Genomic DNA, 17,482 nt, shown 5'->3' on the forward strand with positions numbered 1-17,482 from the left:
TTGGCAACTTGTTGAGATGTTCCGTTCGACTTGGGACCCGAATTTCGCTTTTTGGGAGTTGATTTTGAATGATTGGAGTTTGTCTGAGAACTTCTGTTGTAATTGATTACTACTGATGAACACAATTTGAGTGAACCTTATCATATTCCTACCTGTGGGATCGAGAGGGGTTCTGATTCTTTGAACTCATTGTTGTAGTTACGTCTTTGAATTTGCGTGAAGGAAAAATTTGTGTGGACTTTGTAAGATAATTGATTTATAGAAAGTAATTTGGATCGAGATAATCTCCTTACTTTATAGGATTTATCTGGAAAAGCCACCACTGCAGCAAATGGTGGCCTCAACTGTAGAAAGACACAAAAGCCGGGAGGCCTACAACCTCCTCACTTTGCTTGAAGATGAGGAGGCCAACCTTGGAAAGTCTATCTAGTGGCCCCCTTGTCGTTAAAAGTTGTAGGCCTCCACGTGTTGAACACAAGGAGGCCACCAGGCCAAGCCTTCTCCGTCTTATTATCTTATTAACAATCAAAGCTTAACACAGGGAGGCCCTCGCTTTTTTCTTTACCGGAGTATGTGAGAGAAGAAACTATGCCTGGAGGCCTCCCTGACTTTTGCATACTGTTATCATCCAAGTCTCTAGGTCGGATTGGTCGTACAATCTCATAGGGTGTTCCAAACCCAATTCCAGGACAAATCTATATTGAGTCATGTTTTTGACTTGCCCAATTCCGAAGCGACCTCTGAACTTGTCAAAAGGGTCTAAAGTATAGTCTGAGTTTAAGTCTGAATTGATTCTTTCTTTAGCTGGCCACTAATCCCAGGAAGCTCAATCGTTCCGACAAATAGTAATAATTTTATGGGAAGTTGACTTTATCTAGATCATATCCTGGAAATTCTCACTACACTATGCTGTTAGTAGTGTATAATTAGACTTATATTCTTTCAAGGTCAACAACGAATGTTATGCAAAACGTCATGTGATATTTCAGCCGATAATGTTTGAGTTTTATCGTCTTCCCACATCTTCATCTGATGTACAAGTATCACATAACAACTCAACGTCATTTTCCATCAGATCTGCTCGCCCCGATTGAGCTTCGAGACGAAAGAAGCTGGCGAACGATAAAAGACAAGCACAACATGCTTTGCTTTTTCCATCTACCATTTGGCCTATCAGAGCCTGCGCCCATCTCTGTCATCTAATGGCTAGTCCGGAGGATAGGCGCATTTCGACATTGACAAAAGACTTCAAATGTGCCTTGACACAGGTTTAATAACCTGCTGTCCCTTGTCAGGGGTTATTTAATCGTACTCGGCTTCACAGATCATGGTGGCCTCCGCCACTTACAGTTTTCCTTCCAATCTGGAGCTGGAGGCCACCAAAGGCGGCTGAACTGGTGGCCTCCCAATTATGAAGTACCTAATCTGTGCTTCGCCAAGTGTCCACTGCCAATCGTAAGATAGAGGCCACCAACGCAGAGGCTTGGATTGGTAGCCTCATGGGTGGCCTCTTGAAAGTGGCTATTGTGGTTCATACATCGCAAGGCTGTGTGTAACTGTACATGAATTGATCAAAAGTCAGTGGCCTCCCGCTTACTTCTCGATTCACTTTCCTATCCATTTTCTCAACAAAACAAAAAGCGATCATCTTACACTTCAGCTCGCAAGCATCATCAGCTTTTCCAACTCCAACCCCCGCTGCCCACATTGTAAGTACAGTAAGCGACGGTGATTCAAGTCCATTTCCGTGATTTTGCCGACGCGACGCGTTTTATCATTAATACACCTTTTTTTCAATTATTTAATATGCCACCTCAACGCACTCCGTTAGGTCCTATAAATGGGAATTCACACCGTGGGAAGGACATTACCCCATATACTAGAGGGCAGATTATTGGGGCGCACCGATCGGGCAAGAGAAATTGTTCTATCGAACGCGAGTATGGAGTGTCACTAGCAGCCGTTAAGTCGACCATTGCTAACGAGAATCACCAACCCGAGGGTATTTCTAAGAAGAGGCCTAGCGGACCAAAGATTTATTCGGAACGGGACTGTCGAATTATGCTACGCAATTTACGATTACACCCAAAAATGACTTTTGACGAGCGCCGGGCGGAAACTGGGCTTAAATGTATGAATACTTGGATTAAAGACCTTGCGCGTAAGAATGGGCTACACCACTGGCGTGTAAAGAAGCGCCCCGAACTCACAGACGAGATTGCCCTTCTAAGATACGAATGGGCACAAGTTAGAAGGCATTGGGATGTAGAAAGGTGGAGGAAATATATGTGGAGTAATGAGTGTTCGGCAGAGCGGGGCAAAGGCCAAAAGCAGATCTGGGTCTTTGGAATACCGGTTGAGAAATGGATACTAAAGAACGTCTCAACCTATAAAAAAGGAAAAGGATTAAGGATTATGGTCTGGGCAATGTTTTGGGGCAATGGAGAGAGGACGCCACTATACATTATAGACCGTGACTTTGAGTCAAAGAAACAAGGGTACTCGGCATCGTCCTACATCGAGGTATTAGAGAATAACCTACTATTTCACTACCAGGATGGCCTAGTATTTATGTAGGATAATGCCCCGATTCACACGGCTCATAAGGTCCGGGACTGGTTTATTCAGAATAGTATTCGTCTTACAGATTGGCCTCCTTACTCCCCGGACCTGAACCCGATTGAGCACGCCTAGAAAGCACTTAAAGAACTTGTGTGTGAGATGTTCCCAGATCTCTGGAATGGAAAAGGGAATTCGGAGGCCGATAGAGAGGCCCTTGAAGATGCTTTATCTAAAGCGTGGGATGCCTTACCTAACTCCTTATTCGAGAGTCTAGTAGAGAGTATGCCGTCCAGAATCGAGGCTTGTTTCGAGGCCGGTGGCTGGCATACTAAATATTAGGGCCCCGCAACGTCGCGCGGAGAAATCCTAGTAGTAGGATTTATAGAATAGACACACGCGAATCAAATGATACAATTTGTTTAGGGATAGCTATAGAATTGATTAAGTTACGATTTAATTAAGTCGTGGGTGTGAAAAGATAATTTTGGTGTTCTCGCTTAATGGACTTGAATCACCGCCTAGTACTGTACATTCGAAATAGTTGCTTACATGGAATTTCGACAAGTCATCGAGGTTTTCCAAGCAGCTCGTTCATTTACTTTCCTTCGTGCAAGCATTGTGCCCTGAAAGTTGCATGCAACCTGCACATTCCCTCCACCATCCCTTTTTACCTACAGCAAACAAATACTTTCTGCCTTTCAAATGTCATACGCTGAGAAGGAAACTGCTAATATTTTTGGTTTAGAGTGAGCCGGCGGGGATAAGTGTGCATCTTCATACTTATCCTGTATCTGCCACACCCAGAACTGCCTTGACTTCCAAGCCTGTTCTGATCTCTCGGCGATTCTCGCACGGAGACTATCTGTCTCCGTGCATCAAGAATCTCGAGAGAGTTCAATGACCATAGTTTAGAAAACTATTTCCAGTACGGTCTCCCTTCCTATGTCGAGGATCCAGTATTCTGGTCTTCAGGCACGGAAGGTTATTGTCCAAACATCGACTTAAACGCTATTCTTGACGATACATCTTCTTTTTCTCATGAGACACCGATTCAAGATCTCTCTCATCCTCAATTCGAACAGTTTGAAGACGGTTATTTGGAAGGGCATGTAAACGCCGCTCCAACAATTTCACCCTTGGCACATAAACCACACCTATCTCAACTGCTACCACGCCATTCACCAGCATCAGGCTCATTGAACGGGGCGAGCTCTGGAACAGCCCAAGTTACCCCAGAGCTTCCGCAATCAAACTTCAATCAACATTTTCAAGTGTTCACTACTCCAACTGGTAATCCACCTTCCTGGTTCAGATATCCATCATTTATCAACGACAAAACAGTGATAACTGCTGGCGGTTCTGTTCCTGGGGTCTCGGAGAGTACATCATTCCAATCAAGTTACCAATCTTCAAAGTATCCAGTCGTAAGCCAAACACAGCTTGACACTGGCCTTGCTACCTTTGACAAAACATTGGAAGATCAAGTCCCTAGAGTTCCACTCCCTGAGCCTCAACTCCAGAACAACCTAAGTCTGAGCTGCAAACTTTGCAAGAAGAACTTTCGTCGCCCTTGTGACCTCAGTTAAGCACCCCAATTGATGCTTCCTACCCCCTTTCCACGTGGACACAAAAGGCAGGGCGACTCTTGATGTATTGCCCTCCAATGTCTAGGAGTTTTCCACATGGAAAATACTGCTGAGCCTCTCACTACAACTTTCTTACTGACTCGAAATTTAATTAGGAAACACTTGAAAGCGCACAAAAGACTTTTCAAGTGCACGCTTCCATCCTGCAGCAGGAAAGATGGGTTCTCACTCTCAAAAGACCTTAGACGACACGAGGAAACTGTCCATGGAAGTGGCTCGATCGCCTGCTCGGAGCCCGGATGCAGCGAGAAGTTTACTCGAAAGGATAACCGCGACCGCCATGTCAAAAGACATCATGGAACCTCAAGTTGATGATAATACACCATCCGGGATACATACCCCTATGTCGACGCGACTTGAGAGTCGTAGAGTTCATTTACCAGGCCTGCGTTTATTCATCAGTCTACTACGCTACAAGTTTCCTGCCGAGGAAAAAGACAACTCACACACCACGTTCATATTTGCCTTCGAAGATCCAAAAGAAAAAGAAGATAGAAACATATTATGGCGGCCCATCTAGTTTCGGGGATAAAGACAAATCCTGCGTTCTCCTGTTTAATTCCCACAATTTCTTAGTTCCCTTTGTTTTGCATTTAGCATGGATGCCAACGGCAGCCGCAAGGAATTAGACGGAGGACCGGAAGTCTGGATTTCCACAGCAACTCGCCGAAATTAGCAAGCTGTTTGAACAAGATCATACTTGTTTTACGACTCCAACAATGGTTCGGTTCGGCATACACCCTTTTAGGGTGTACTTGTAATTCTATGGAAGAAACTTAAGTGTTTGGGAGGTTTTCGGATGTTTCTATCTTCAAATGGCGTAAAGGATGACGTAAAGGCTACGGTCTACAGATCTTTTGTTTGGGATTTCTTGAGTAAATGGCATACAAACTACGGCGTACGATTCTTTTCTTTGGGTTTTCTTTAGCCAATGGCATAAAGACTACGGCTCACGCCTCTTTTCTTTAGCTTTCTCTAGTATTTTCTCAGACCTATCTGTTTGATTTTGGTAATTTTGTCTTTTGATGGAGGGGCAGGGACGAGTCTTTTCTACAGACCAACAAACGTAAATAGTCTAGGGGTGCTTCAACATGCTCCGTCGGCTTATAAAACAAGAAACAAACTATTCAACATAGACAACAGAGGTCTACCTTCTAGTTTACAAGTGATTGACTGCCAAATCAATATTGTTAAAAGGGTGTCTAAATTGGTAATAGTAGTTGTAATTAAGGATAGCCTTATTAGTTACAACCCATAAATTACCTTTCTCGTTGTATGGAATTATCGAATGTCGACCTTTTTGGCACTTAATACTCTCGAAAGATAGATAAGTAAATGTACACTTTCAGACTTCGCATATGCTAACTACACTAGAATCTTCTCTATCCATAAATCAACTATAGTAGACTGTAACCATTTGGACAGTTGATCAATCCTAATGAATTTGATAATAAAAGAACAAAGAGGATGAAGTATTCATATAGATAAAAAACGCTGTTTCGGCACACTTGGCCAATACTCATGAAATTAGAACATTTGCCTTCCACATCACTTTTTCAGGAACAAACACCCTTTTTAAGCATTTTTGTAGATCTTCCGACTTAGGAATAGTATAACTAGAAACTTAGCAGCTTTTTCAGGTTACAGAAAGCTAATACGTTCGTTAATATATTGTAGAAATTGGATCTACTAAAGTAGGCCTTCTTTTTCGTGCCCCACCAGAGACGCTACTATTGCCATTGATAGCTCCCTTGGTGGGAGGTAGAAACTCGATAGGACAAAAGTCTAAATACGTGCTTGATCACGAGCCCAATTTCTCAAGTCTGTACACTCGACGTCGATGCTCACCTCACTAATTACATATTTTGAACTCGTCAGTCTGGCGACAAATAGCTATGAAACAAACTTCCTTTCGTGACTTTCACTTATGAAACATAATTCTTAAATACAAAAGACCTGGTGTTAGTCTCAACAGAAAGTCTAATAAAGAATAACCCAAAACTCCAAAATGTCACAACGACACAACTCAAGATTTACCTACTTACACGGATGCCAGCGAATAAGAGACTTAGAGGTGCAGATACAAGATCATGTCTGAAAGGCATTAGATGCACTAGTGTGATACAAGCGTAACGGGACAAGTTCACGTAATAGGATAGCGATAAACTTTATCTAGAAGCTCGATTTTCTTAATTAATTTGTTTAAAGACCCTTTATTGTGTGTTTTTTTTAGGAGAAATATATTTAATAGAGAAGGTGAGTATAAGTTCAGGGTTCTAAACATTACTAAACGTAGATGATTTAAAGGGTGGCTCATCAGACTTGCAATACACTGATAGATGTCTATTTACAAATTCAACTTCAAAATTGTTTAGAAGACTCACTAGATTGCGACTTCTAGTAAAAAGAAACAGCACTTCATAAAGTTAAGAATTGAACAACTAATTTTTCTATCATTAGATGTAAAAGTACTAGTCATAGGTTGTAATTAAAAGTAAATAATAGTTACAGCTTTAACAACCTAAGCACACGGTATAACGAAAATAATCTTTAACCTCGATTATCCTATGTTATTGATTATCTACTAATATTTATTATGTTAATCAAGTACCAGCGCATTATGGGGAAAACTAGACTACAATATATAATGTAAGTAAAACTAACGATTCGTAAAGCTTCGAATACAATACAAGCCTACGTACCTTAGGTATACAAAGCGGTCCCTTCCTTGTCTTTTCGTTAGATTCAGCAGTGCCCGTTTAGCTACCGACAACGTACTTCTATATAGCTCTACCTTAACGCTTCTAAACTCGTATAACGCAACACCTACTACAGCTTTCTCCATCTTCATTACCTATTATTTGCCGAGAATATAACAAAGCAAACACGAGAACCCACTAACCGTATACCTCATTAGACAGATGCTTACTCAAAACCCTCGATGTAGGTCTCGCCAGTCCACTACAAAAAACTTTCTCCCGAATTTCATTTTTGCGTTATTTGTATATAGCAGTGCGAGTCTTAGCAAGTATATGCGTAGAAGCCATGGGGAAGATTAAGAATATGTTTGTAGAGAGATGGGGGGAAAGGATGATAGGAAGGAGAACCACAAATCCACATCCTATATACCAACATCCCCAGATACTTTCGTTCCGAGACGAAACATATCCATACCACGTCACATTCCCGGCCACAAAACCGCAACCCCCCACCTCCCGACCCTCTCTGTAAAAAGGAGCAACAGAGAACCCACCACACAAACCAAACTCTATAACGCAATATAGATTCACAGGTATATAACTCAATCTCTCCTAACAGAGAAGCGGAAAATCCAGGTCTGGGGAAGATCTAGTAACTCTTTGTGTACTGGAATCCTTTGCGACAAAGATCTGAAGGACGTCGAAGTGATGATGTGATATGAATCCGAATTTTATTACCGGGTTTGAGAGGATTGTGGAGTGAGATCAACTACCTAGGCACTGAGATCCTAGTTGTCGGAGAACAAAGATGGCGAGTTTACAAAACGATATCACAAATCACACCCAAATTCAAGGAATCACATTCATTAAATAAATCCATTCCAACTTCCCCCTCCTATCCCATATATCAAACATCCATCCTATCCCTACAACCCACCCAAAAACGCCACGCCATTCAATGCATCCATCCACCCATCCAACAAATTCCCAGTAAACACAACCACATCCTACAAGATTACAAAAAAGGCTATACACACAAAGATGGTACAAAAGAAAAATCCCAAATAACCATCCATCTATCTCATGATCATACACAATGCCCAGCGTCGAGACATTTACCACCTCGTAGCAGGTCTCGCCCGACTCCCCGCCTGTCGTTCCCATCCCCAAGTTTTCTTCCCATTCTCATACCCCTTCCTGAAATTCCCACTGCCTAGCAGCTCCGAAATAGAAGGTTGTTCCATCTCGAGCATCTGCGCATGATTTTGATAGGGTACGAGGTTTCGTACTGGTTTAGTAGTAGACGTTGTTTTGCGTTTGACGGGTGGTGCTGATTCCACAGTCTTCCGTTCGTCTTTGAGGATATCGCGGAGTTCTTTATCGTCGTTTGTGATCTGCGCGCGGAGGAAATTGAGGGAGGGGTTTGAGGCGAGGGTTTCCATGACGGGTGTGCGGTGGGTGTAGGCGATTTTAGAGAGGTCTGGGGGTGAGGTGGGGATGATGGAGGGGTCGAGAGTAGCATTAACTTTAGTGAGGAGGGTGGACATGTCGATGGATTCGCCATGGGGGATGGGGGTGTGGTGGGAGGGTGTGATACAATCCATGTCTACTTCTTTGCGGAGCACGTGGTCGATGTCGACTGCTGAGAAATAGGCGCATGCTTGGGGGAGGTCGTTGATTCCGACTTGTTGAGAGAACATGGCGCGTGTCCAGATATTGGAGACTTGAAGTGCCATTGCTGCTCTGTATTTGTCTTCTTCGCGGACAAGATAGCGGATCTCATCGTGGACAGTGATTGCAAGACGTGCGTCGACGTTGAACCTGCGTATTAAATAATCCATGCTGATTATGAGAAGATGTAGGTAATCGACACCTGATGACTGAATAGCCCAGTTGATTCTGGAAGTCATAAACCCACCGGTACTAACGAAGCGGCTCATCAAAGCCTCCGTGATTCCAGCTCCGAGTACTGGTGTTCGAGGTCTTTCTTGTTCCGCGAATTCTTCCAGCTTATTGAAAACAAAACTCTCCGTTCCACCTCTCCAGAAAGCCTTCTTATGAAGAGTCTTTCTATTCGTCTTTTGACCTTTTGTAGCTTTGTATAAATTGGAAGCAACTTTCGTGGTCTCTGCCTCTGAGAGACTGGGATTAAACTGTCGTAATAATGTAGAAGCGAATTTGAGTCCAGCTCCATAAATTCGACCATAATTAAACACTTTGGCGTCATTCCTAGTAATGCCTAGGATACCTGCCGTCCTTGAATGTAAATCGGTTCCAGCTGCCTTGGTACCTTCCAAGGTCATGAACCCAACTGCATTCCCACCATGAACCTTAAACTGAGCATCACCAATAAGACTGGCAATCCACAATTCCTCAGAATCGACATCGGCACCAACGAAGCAATATCCAGGAGGCGCTTTCACCATCGACTTGAGTTCCGATCCAACTCTATTCTTCTTGGCGTTACTGGCCGTGAGCCATGTGTTTTCAACAGCCCTTCGAGTGACTGTTCCCATAGGAATTACTTGAGGCAGGATATACCCTGTTTCTGAAGTCGATTTGCCATGTGCAGACCCTTTCGCTCCATCACCTTCATACACGACCATCTGAGACATGATCCGATCTCGCGCACTGATCCAGTAGGAACAAGAAGCATTCATCTCGAGGGCTTCCTTGGCATAGGCAAATTCAGATGACAGAATTCCCTTTTCGAAATAAGCCATGTAGCTTTTGGCCATTGGATTGGCACATCTTGCTTGTGGGCCATCTTTATGCGGTACTTTGAAATAAGCATTACTTCTGTCATCTCTTAAATGCATATCCTTCTCTTCAAAAGCAGTACATTTCTGCATTTGCTTCTGCTGATATTCATGGGCTTTTTCTATTGCGACTTTGAAGGTCCAACCGTATTTGTCAGACCACACCAGGGGATTTCCTTCCCACGATAACCGCAGCAACAAAGGTGCAATGCGTGTTCTCACAGTCAACCCAATAGGTCCGTCTTTCTTCATAAACAAATCTTTATACCACTGTGGCATTCCAGGCATCTTCTGCCGTGCGGCAGGTCGAGGTGGATCGTTCTTCTTCTTTCCTTTGACCATCTTAACTTCCTGACCCGACCAGTCAAGTTGCTTAAGCCAAGGATCGTTGCTCCACTGTGTCGAATCCCCTTTGATAGCTAATGCTTTTTCTGCAAGAGCCACAAGTCTCTCCTGAACAGCATCCGATAATTTGTGATATGTTGCTTCTGCATTTCCAAGATATGCCTCCCAGGATTTATCAACAGGCAAAATGACGGAAGAAAGATGTCGCAAGGCAGCGAAACTGACGGGATGCGGACAAGTTTCGAGAAAATTTGGAAACACTTTCTTGTATACACGGTGGGTGACATCGACATCCGCAGCGCAATAATCCAGCAGTTCGTCTAGCTTGTCTCGAACACCCGCTCGATCCAACTCACCAAAATATTCTCGCTGCGCTTTGTCGATGTTGACATTGAGGTGAAACTTTGCCACGTCTCGCAAAGAATTGACAGAACTTCTACCAACCCATAGCTCCTCCTCCTCCTCTGTCAGAGCCTTATTCCCAAGAAGTCCGGCCAGTTCCACATTATCAGTCTCTCCTGCAATTTTATCTCGTAATTCTCGATTCTTCCTATGTTTCATCCAGGTCGGCCGTTGACGTGAACACATTCCATTCACAGCTACATGTAAGGACATGGTATCCAAAAAATTATTCTTCGATTGTTGCAAGTCGTACTCTTCGGCGATCCGCGCTCGGTCGTACCCGATATTATGTCCAATTATTATCCGATGTTGATTTGGGTCTCCCAGAGGTATGAGCTGGCGATCGTTCTCTGTCTCGCCCAACAACCATGGTGATAACCAAGCGTACCAGTGCGTAGGACTGACAGCGCATGCCATTACAGCAAAAGAACTCTCCTTCCACATTACTTCCGTATCAAAACATAACATATCCTCCTGTGGCGCATCAACTGCCTCCGAAGTCCCATCCCCAAAATACTTTGTCCATCCACTTCTTCGAACCCATTTTCGTGGCTTTGGAGGCGCGTTCGCACGCGTGAATTGATTAGCCTTAGAGAGATATGGTTCTGCGGCATCGAGTCCAAGTTTATAAAAGTGTTCGTCAAGGGTCCGGCCTTGAAGTTCGGGAAGATCAAACGAAATCGGAGGAGTGTTGTCGGTATTCTTCCCTAGAAGCTCATGGCGACGTAGATGATCCTTGGATAACTCAACGAGGTTTTCCGGGGCTGGTTGGCATCCATCCTTGAAGATCTGTGAGTAGACGTGACTACTCAACTGCTGTACCCCTATTTCATTGAAGCGTGCTTTGGAGTCTGCCACAAAGTTAGAAAGATAGAAAATTAATCAGCACAAAGAACATATTCACCTGCAAAAGGAGCAGCCGCTGTGCTCCCAGCAACCCCTGCGGAGTCGGCTTCCGTGGCAAGATATCTACATTGTCGCAAGCTCTTCGAAAGACCTCCTCGAGGCGCACACTGTCTTGCGAATCGCAGATGCCTTGCGCAAGGTCTACTGGAACGACCGAGGCGTGTTGAAAGAAGCATAGTATGCTGTTAGTACAATAGTGTGTTACCGCAGCATGGCAATAGATTGGTGTCCAACGCTGTGATGAGTGTGGTGCCTATGTCCGTGGTGGATGGTCGTGACGTGCACTACTGGAGGTCAATCGCGAAAAGGGACCTGACTTTCTCTGCCTTTGCTGCTGTCGGCGATTGTGCTGCAGATGACGGTCGTGTTAACGCCGAACGAAAAGGTCCGTAATCGATAAGGGTAAAGTTGCCGTCATCTTGCCCTGGCCTGAACCAGTCGTGAATTTGGAACGGCGGTTTACAGCACGAGGGCCCCTATTTTCGGGCCTGTCGGGCCTCTTCGCTCGCCTCTCACAGCGGATTACCAGCAGATGCAGGTGCCGTGGTCCCGCTTGGCCACCCAAACATGCGCCCAAAGGGAATGAATAATGCCACACCAAAGGACTTCTTCGGGTTGGCTCCGTGAAACCCAACCATCTTGACGTCGCTCCTTCACAATTTCGCTTTCTTCTCTCCTCCACGGTCGATATACCCCGTACATACATTATATTGCCCACGAGAGGCCTCGCTCTAGCTCTTTTCTGTTTTAATATTCCTCGACCACCAGAGCTCAATGTGCAATGGCCGGCAGACCCTCGCTTGCGCCTTTCCTTCAAAATTCGTCCTTGCAGACCCCTGGCCGTTCGAGCAACGCAAATTCACCTTGGAGTGCCCGCGATGGAAATGATCTGGACAACCTCACGCTGAGTTTACCGCCTATAAATCCAGACATAGATGTCGACAACGACTTCGATCTCCCACCATTTTTGGATAGTCATCGGTTTTTCGGCGTCGAACCGGGCGCTTCATCATCAAATACCTCTGGAACGAACAACCTCACCTCCGCCCCACCATCAGATCGAGACCCAGCACATCGACGTCAACCGCCACCATCAGATCAACAACAAAGTGCAAGACCACGAGCTCGCCGAAGCTCTTTCACAGAACAGTACAGAATATCGAGTTCGCCCGATCCATACGGAAGCTTTATCGATCTCGACGATCTGCAAGGCTTGGACGATTTGGAGGGGTTCAGCGAAATCGAACATCAAGAACAGTCGAGAAACACAACATCAGACATGCCAGCCACGACACGAACAGGCACTCGACGAGCGAGTATCGTCGACCTGACAAATTCGCCCACTCAATCACGTCTAACAAAACGAAAAAGAAGTGCGCCACATGCGGATGAAGGCCATAACAGGCACAAAGTGGCAAGGACGGCCGCCTCTCCTTCCAGGAATCGTCCCAGCGTTCCACCAAAAGAAGAAGAAGAAGTAGAAGTGGTCGATTTGGCAGATGTGGAAAATGAACAGCAATATCAGGATCTGCGAGCAAAGAAGGCTGCGGAGCTATCGAAGAAGCAAGCTCTGGACGAGGCGACAAGACCAGTAAAATTGGCACAATTCAATTGTATTATCTGCATGGATCAACCCACAGATCTGACTGTCACACATTGTGGTATGTACTTTTGTTCAAGGTGACAAGACTTATGCTGACTCCCAAAGGGCACATGTTTTGCTCCGAATGCCTTCATCAAGCACTCTACGCTGGCGATAAGAAATGCTGTCCAGTTTGCAGAACCGCAATTACCATGCCGACCCCACGAGACAAGAAACTCCCAAGCAAGGGAATATTTGCTCTGGAAATGAAACTCATGACGCGGAAGAAGGTAGGGAAACAGCCAATGCGACGGGTTGATTGATCAGGGCGTAATATTTCATGGAGTTTGGTTCAAGGCAGGGAATGCATCCTCGGCGCAATGGAATTAGGACCAACAATGATACCAATGTTTTATTTAAGAGCGACGTTTTCTGACGCCTGTATAGAATATTAGAGTCTTGATAGGATGACTTTGAGCGAATATATTGCCCTCTGGGTAGCCGTCTATTTTAAATTACTTAGGTTGTAATGAACATAGCAGTGGTCTTGAAATGCCCATAACCATTTACAATTCATGTCCACTTTTCGATATGCACAAAAGCGAGGGTAAAACCATTGCTTTACTTTCCATTCTCGGACTATGTGCACTGGTGATCTCGACTACCTAGGTAGGTACTATTTAATGTGTCGGTTAGTGTTTCCGAATTGGATATGTGGATTACTAGCTACCTAGGTTGACTCTGTCTTTTAGTGGCTATGTAGGTTCAACACCATTCCAGAGAAAAATTCGAATGATTTGAACATGCAATTATCAACTAATAATACAATCTGAAATCACAAGAAGTTAGAGACCCGCTGAAGGCAGAGGAATGAGCACGTGATAATGCCACATCTCAACCTCGCCCAGCTGCTAACCTCGAACAGAACAACAACGTATCCCAATATCTCATAAAGTATAGACCTTTGAATTCACATTCAAGGAGCAAAGAGTAATGACTCACTTCCTTTACACAGCCTTCCTAATTTAACTCTGTAACGAACACATATTGTCCCTCGGATTCAATACGAGCAGTTTGACTCACTAGCTCATCTCGCCAAATGAGCAGTATCACATCAACAACGAGCAACTGTGTCCTATCAGCAATTCATAAACTCATAAAGCAAGGTTATCTTCAACTTATTTGAGATGACTAGAAGATCCAAAACAGCTAGAAAAGGGAGTTGACAAGATGAACTCGAATAGACGTCATATAGTTGTGTTTTCTGGTGGGAGCGCGGCGAATAGTTTGGTTGATGTTTTTGGGAAGATTGCGGGTGGGAGGGGAGGCCAGTTGAGTTAGTGAGTTTATTCTAAGAGGATAAGTTTAGAACTTAAGATCAGTGCTGATTTATGTTCTACAGCATTATTCCAATCTCGGATAATGGTGGAAGCTCGAGTGAGTTGATAAGAGTATTTGGAGGGCCGGGTATTGGGGATGTGAGGAGTATGTCATTCAATCTTCCATTTGACGGCTTTCATAAATTTCGAATGTTCTACACAACAGCTTACACTTCTTAGGTCGCCTCGTCCGTCTCATCCCCACCTCATTAGATCCCCAAAACGAAGCCATCCGCACATTCTTCAACCACCGCCTCTCCTCCACCCCAACCCTCGCCGAACAAGAATGGCAAAGCATAGTCCTTGGAACACACTTCCTCTGGACCTCAATACCCTCTCACAAAAAAGAACTAATCCGCTCCTTCCTCAATAATCTTAACCTCGAAATCGTCAAGAGAGCCCGTCCATCCAGCATTTTCAACTTCCAATCCGCATCCGTCGGAAACCTCTTCCTCACTGGCGCTCGTCTCTTCGTTGGCTCCTTTGAATCAGCCATTTACCTCCTAGGCGCCATAACTTCCGTCCCTCAAAACGTTTCCGTCATCCCTGCTATCAACTCCAATTTCTCTCATCACATCTCCGCCGGCCTAACAGATGGTACCGTCATCGTCGGCCAGAATGAAATCTCCCATCCCTCAGCACCAACCTCCGCTCCAGCTGTATCCCCACACGCCCGTCGTGTCTCCCTAGCTACAGACATCGAAGACGCAAATCTCCCCGGCACCCACCCAACACTACGAAAGCAAAACATCACATTCGCTAAATCCGACACACCTGACCTGCCATCACCAATTCAGAGGATCTGGTACATAAATCCTTACGGCCAGGAAATCCGACCAACACCCAATCCAAAAGTACTAGATGCCATCTCCGCCGCCGGTGTAGTCATTTACAGCATCGGCAGTCTATACACCAGTATCCTCCCCTCCCTAGTCCTCAAAGGCGTCGGCGAACGCGTTCGCAGTGCAGAATACAAAATCCTCATCCTAAACGGCTGTATCGACCGCGAAACTCGCAGTTTATCCTCCGGAGACTTTACCGCAAAAGACTTCATCAAGGCGATTGGGCAGGCGTGTAAAGCCGAGGAAGAGATTCAGGAGAGCGAGTATAGGGAGTATGTTAGTCACGTGGTACATCTTCAGGGGGAGGGCACGCCGAGGGTGGATAAGAGTGAACTTGCGGGATGGGGAATTGAGACGGTGAGGTTGTATGGGCGGAAGATGGGGGGTGGGGGCATGGTTTATGATGGGATGGCGCTGGGGCAGGCTTTGGAGGCTGTGCTTGGACGGGGGGAGAGGGAGAGGGGGAGGAGGAATACGCTTGAGCGGTAGATTTAGTAGATTACGACTTTTTCCATATATGATACTAGAATAAATGAATGGAATAGAGAAATAACATGGGCAATATGCTTCCTAGATCCGATGAAGAGCAATAAGCGAAGTTGCTCCATAGACCGAAATGGGATACAAAAATTGCAGTAACATATATATATAGACAACCCCCTTAACCAAGCCCACATATCATACAAAATTATACAGAATTCACCCATCCCTCGCTCCAACCATTTCATCACCTCATTTCGTCGCTTTCACATCACTTTTCAGCCCACCATCCTCCCTATCTTTCACCTCCTCCTCCCTCAACGCCGCAATATTCTCATCGATAATCGCAATCTGCGCATTCACCTTAAGCAATTTCTCCTGCAGCATCTCGTCGTACTCCGTGTCACTCAGCACTTTCATCGGACTCCATCGCGAGTTCAGCCAGCTGTGGTTGTTCGGCTGCTCTTCGTCAGGTTGCCGCGCTGAGCGCACGTTGAAGATGTACTGGCCCGTTGCTCCGAAGAGCGTGAACATTAGGATGCCGGGGATGATGTTTTTGGGTCCTCCTGGAGGGGGTTAGATGGGAATGGGAAGGGGAAAGGGGGAAGGGGGAAGGTACTTAGGAGACCACCGAAGGCTCCGGCTGTGGAACCGGCTAGGGCGCTGGCTTTTATTTTATCTGAGGGTGTTATTTCTTGTGAGGGTTTTTGTTTGGTCCATGAGTGCAGAATTGCGCTTCGTGATGCTGGTTGAGTTAGTATCTGAGCTGTAAAGTGTGAGGGGGTAACTTACCGTAGAATGAGGTACCAAGAGTAAACCACTGAATCCCTGATGCCAATGCGAATATAATTGGAGTTTTTGACCGGATTACACCGCCGAATCCTCCTATGATGGTTCCGGATATTCCTGTTGATGGGTGTTAGATATATATATTTGAAGGAGGATTTTTTCGGGGAAGGGCAGGCTTCTCTTACCTGCAACACCACCTATCTGTAAGGCCGGCATTATTATATCCAATATTTCCTGAGGTATCCTCCTATCCCTCGCACCCTCCTCCTCGTATGTTTGTGTTCTTCGGCCGCCATTGGGACGGTCTTCTCGGCTCATATTTTTTTTGCTCTTTGAGTGGATTTATTTTACATCCACAAACTAGATATCATTGTGGTAGGTCTCGCTTTTCAGTTTCAAGTATCATGAGCAAAACCACAACATATAGTTTGGCTCACCCATCCTGTAGAGGATTTGCAGTGGATCCATGAATCTCAAGATGAGAGATAGCACGTGACAGCTAATCTGTCCTAAACAATCCTAGCGCAATCCGAGGCGCACCCTTGCGCATTCACAAAAACTAAGAAGTGCGCTTGTAGGCAGGCAAAAAGTAAAGGGCTAAACTATTTCGCCCGATCTTCCAACTTCCACGACCACGTTCACGAGCACAACCAAGTCGACGGACTTGATATTTCGCAACAGAAACCCTTTCGATCAATTTTAGGAGGGCCCGACAGCCTCCTTCCCACTTCCATAGACAACGCGCCTGGCCCGCAGTCAAGCGCAGTGTTGAGAAAAAACCGCAATCATGGGTGAGCTACTTCCAGATCGAGCTCCGCACTGCGAAGAACGCGTGGATGGATGAGGAGATCAATTCGAATACATGAGAAAGAGCGCTGACGGTGTATGGTGTAGCGCCTAAAAAGAAGGAGCAGCAGCAGAAGATGTCCCTCGGGGCCTTCTTGACTGACGAGAGTAAGAGCACTAAAACCTCAACGCCGAGGTGGGATCGTACTGACGAAGCACAGATACCGGATCATGGGCTGATGAGATGGAGGATATGCCAATTTGTAAGTTCCTGCGGAGCCTGCTGTGTTTGGGCGTTTGCTAAT

The 17,482-nt window shown here is 45.3% G+C and overlaps 6 protein-coding genes across 6 annotated transcripts in view; 4 read left to right on the top strand and 2 right to left on the bottom strand.

Moving 5' to 3' along the window:
* Positions 1-1,806: 1,806 nt before the first annotated feature.
* GLAREA_11302 (uncharacterized protein) lies at positions 1,807-4,148 on the top strand (the record flags this gene model as incomplete). Its single annotated transcript, XM_008079490.1, has 2 exons — positions 1,807-2,523; positions 3,489-4,148. 2 exons carry the CDS (start codon positions 1,807-1,809, stop codon positions 4,146-4,148), a joined length of 1,377 nt encoding a protein of 458 aa, XP_008077681.1.
* Positions 4,149-8,022: 3,874 nt separating this feature from the next.
* Positions 8,023-11,495, bottom strand: GLAREA_11303 (DNA/RNA polymerase; the record flags this gene model as incomplete). Its single annotated transcript, XM_008079491.1, has 2 exons — positions 8,023-11,264; positions 11,318-11,495. The coding sequence occupies 2 exons, from the start codon at positions 11,493-11,495 to the stop codon at positions 8,023-8,025; spliced, it is 3,420 nt and encodes a 1,139-aa protein (XP_008077682.1).
* Positions 11,496-12,100: 605 nt separating this feature from the next.
* On the top strand, positions 12,101-13,224 carry GLAREA_11304 (RING/U-box; the record flags this gene model as incomplete). The annotated part of the gene is made up of 2 exons (XM_008079492.1): positions 12,101-12,980; positions 13,028-13,224. 2 exons carry the CDS (start codon positions 12,101-12,103, stop codon positions 13,222-13,224), a joined length of 1,077 nt encoding a protein of 358 aa, XP_008077683.1.
* Positions 13,225-14,131: 907 nt separating this feature from the next.
* On the top strand, positions 14,132-15,611 carry GLAREA_11305 (CofD-like protein; the record flags this gene model as incomplete). Its single annotated transcript, XM_008079493.1, has 3 exons — positions 14,132-14,241; positions 14,304-14,386; positions 14,461-15,611. The coding sequence occupies 3 exons, from the start codon at positions 14,132-14,134 to the stop codon at positions 15,609-15,611; spliced, it is 1,344 nt and encodes a 447-aa protein (XP_008077684.1).
* Positions 15,612-15,854: 243 nt separating this feature from the next.
* On the bottom strand, positions 15,855-16,709 carry GLAREA_11306 (uncharacterized protein; the record flags this gene model as incomplete). Its single annotated transcript, XM_008079494.1, has 4 exons — positions 15,855-16,168; positions 16,222-16,347; positions 16,395-16,508; positions 16,577-16,709. The coding sequence occupies 4 exons, from the start codon at positions 16,707-16,709 to the stop codon at positions 15,855-15,857; spliced, it is 687 nt and encodes a 228-aa protein (XP_008077685.1).
* A 605-nt stretch (positions 16,710-17,314) lies between these two features.
* Positions 17,315-17,482, top strand: part of GLAREA_11307 (RNA-binding, RBD) — a gene marked incomplete at both ends in the record, with an annotated part of 3,432 nt that continues 3,264 nt past the window's right edge. Inside the window, 2 exons of the mRNA XM_008079495.1 lie at positions 17,315-17,345; positions 17,399-17,440. Coding sequence (XP_008077686.1) covers positions 17,315-17,345; positions 17,399-17,440 — 73 coding nt within the window. The remainder of the gene's footprint in view (positions 17,346-17,398; positions 17,441-17,482) is intronic.

Source organism: Glarea lozoyensis (genome assembly GCF_000409485.1).
Source record: "Glarea lozoyensis ATCC 20868 chromosome Unknown GLAREA11, whole genome shotgun sequence".
Classification (NCBI taxonomy): Eukaryota; Fungi; Ascomycota; class Leotiomycetes; order Helotiales; family Helotiaceae; genus Glarea; species Glarea lozoyensis.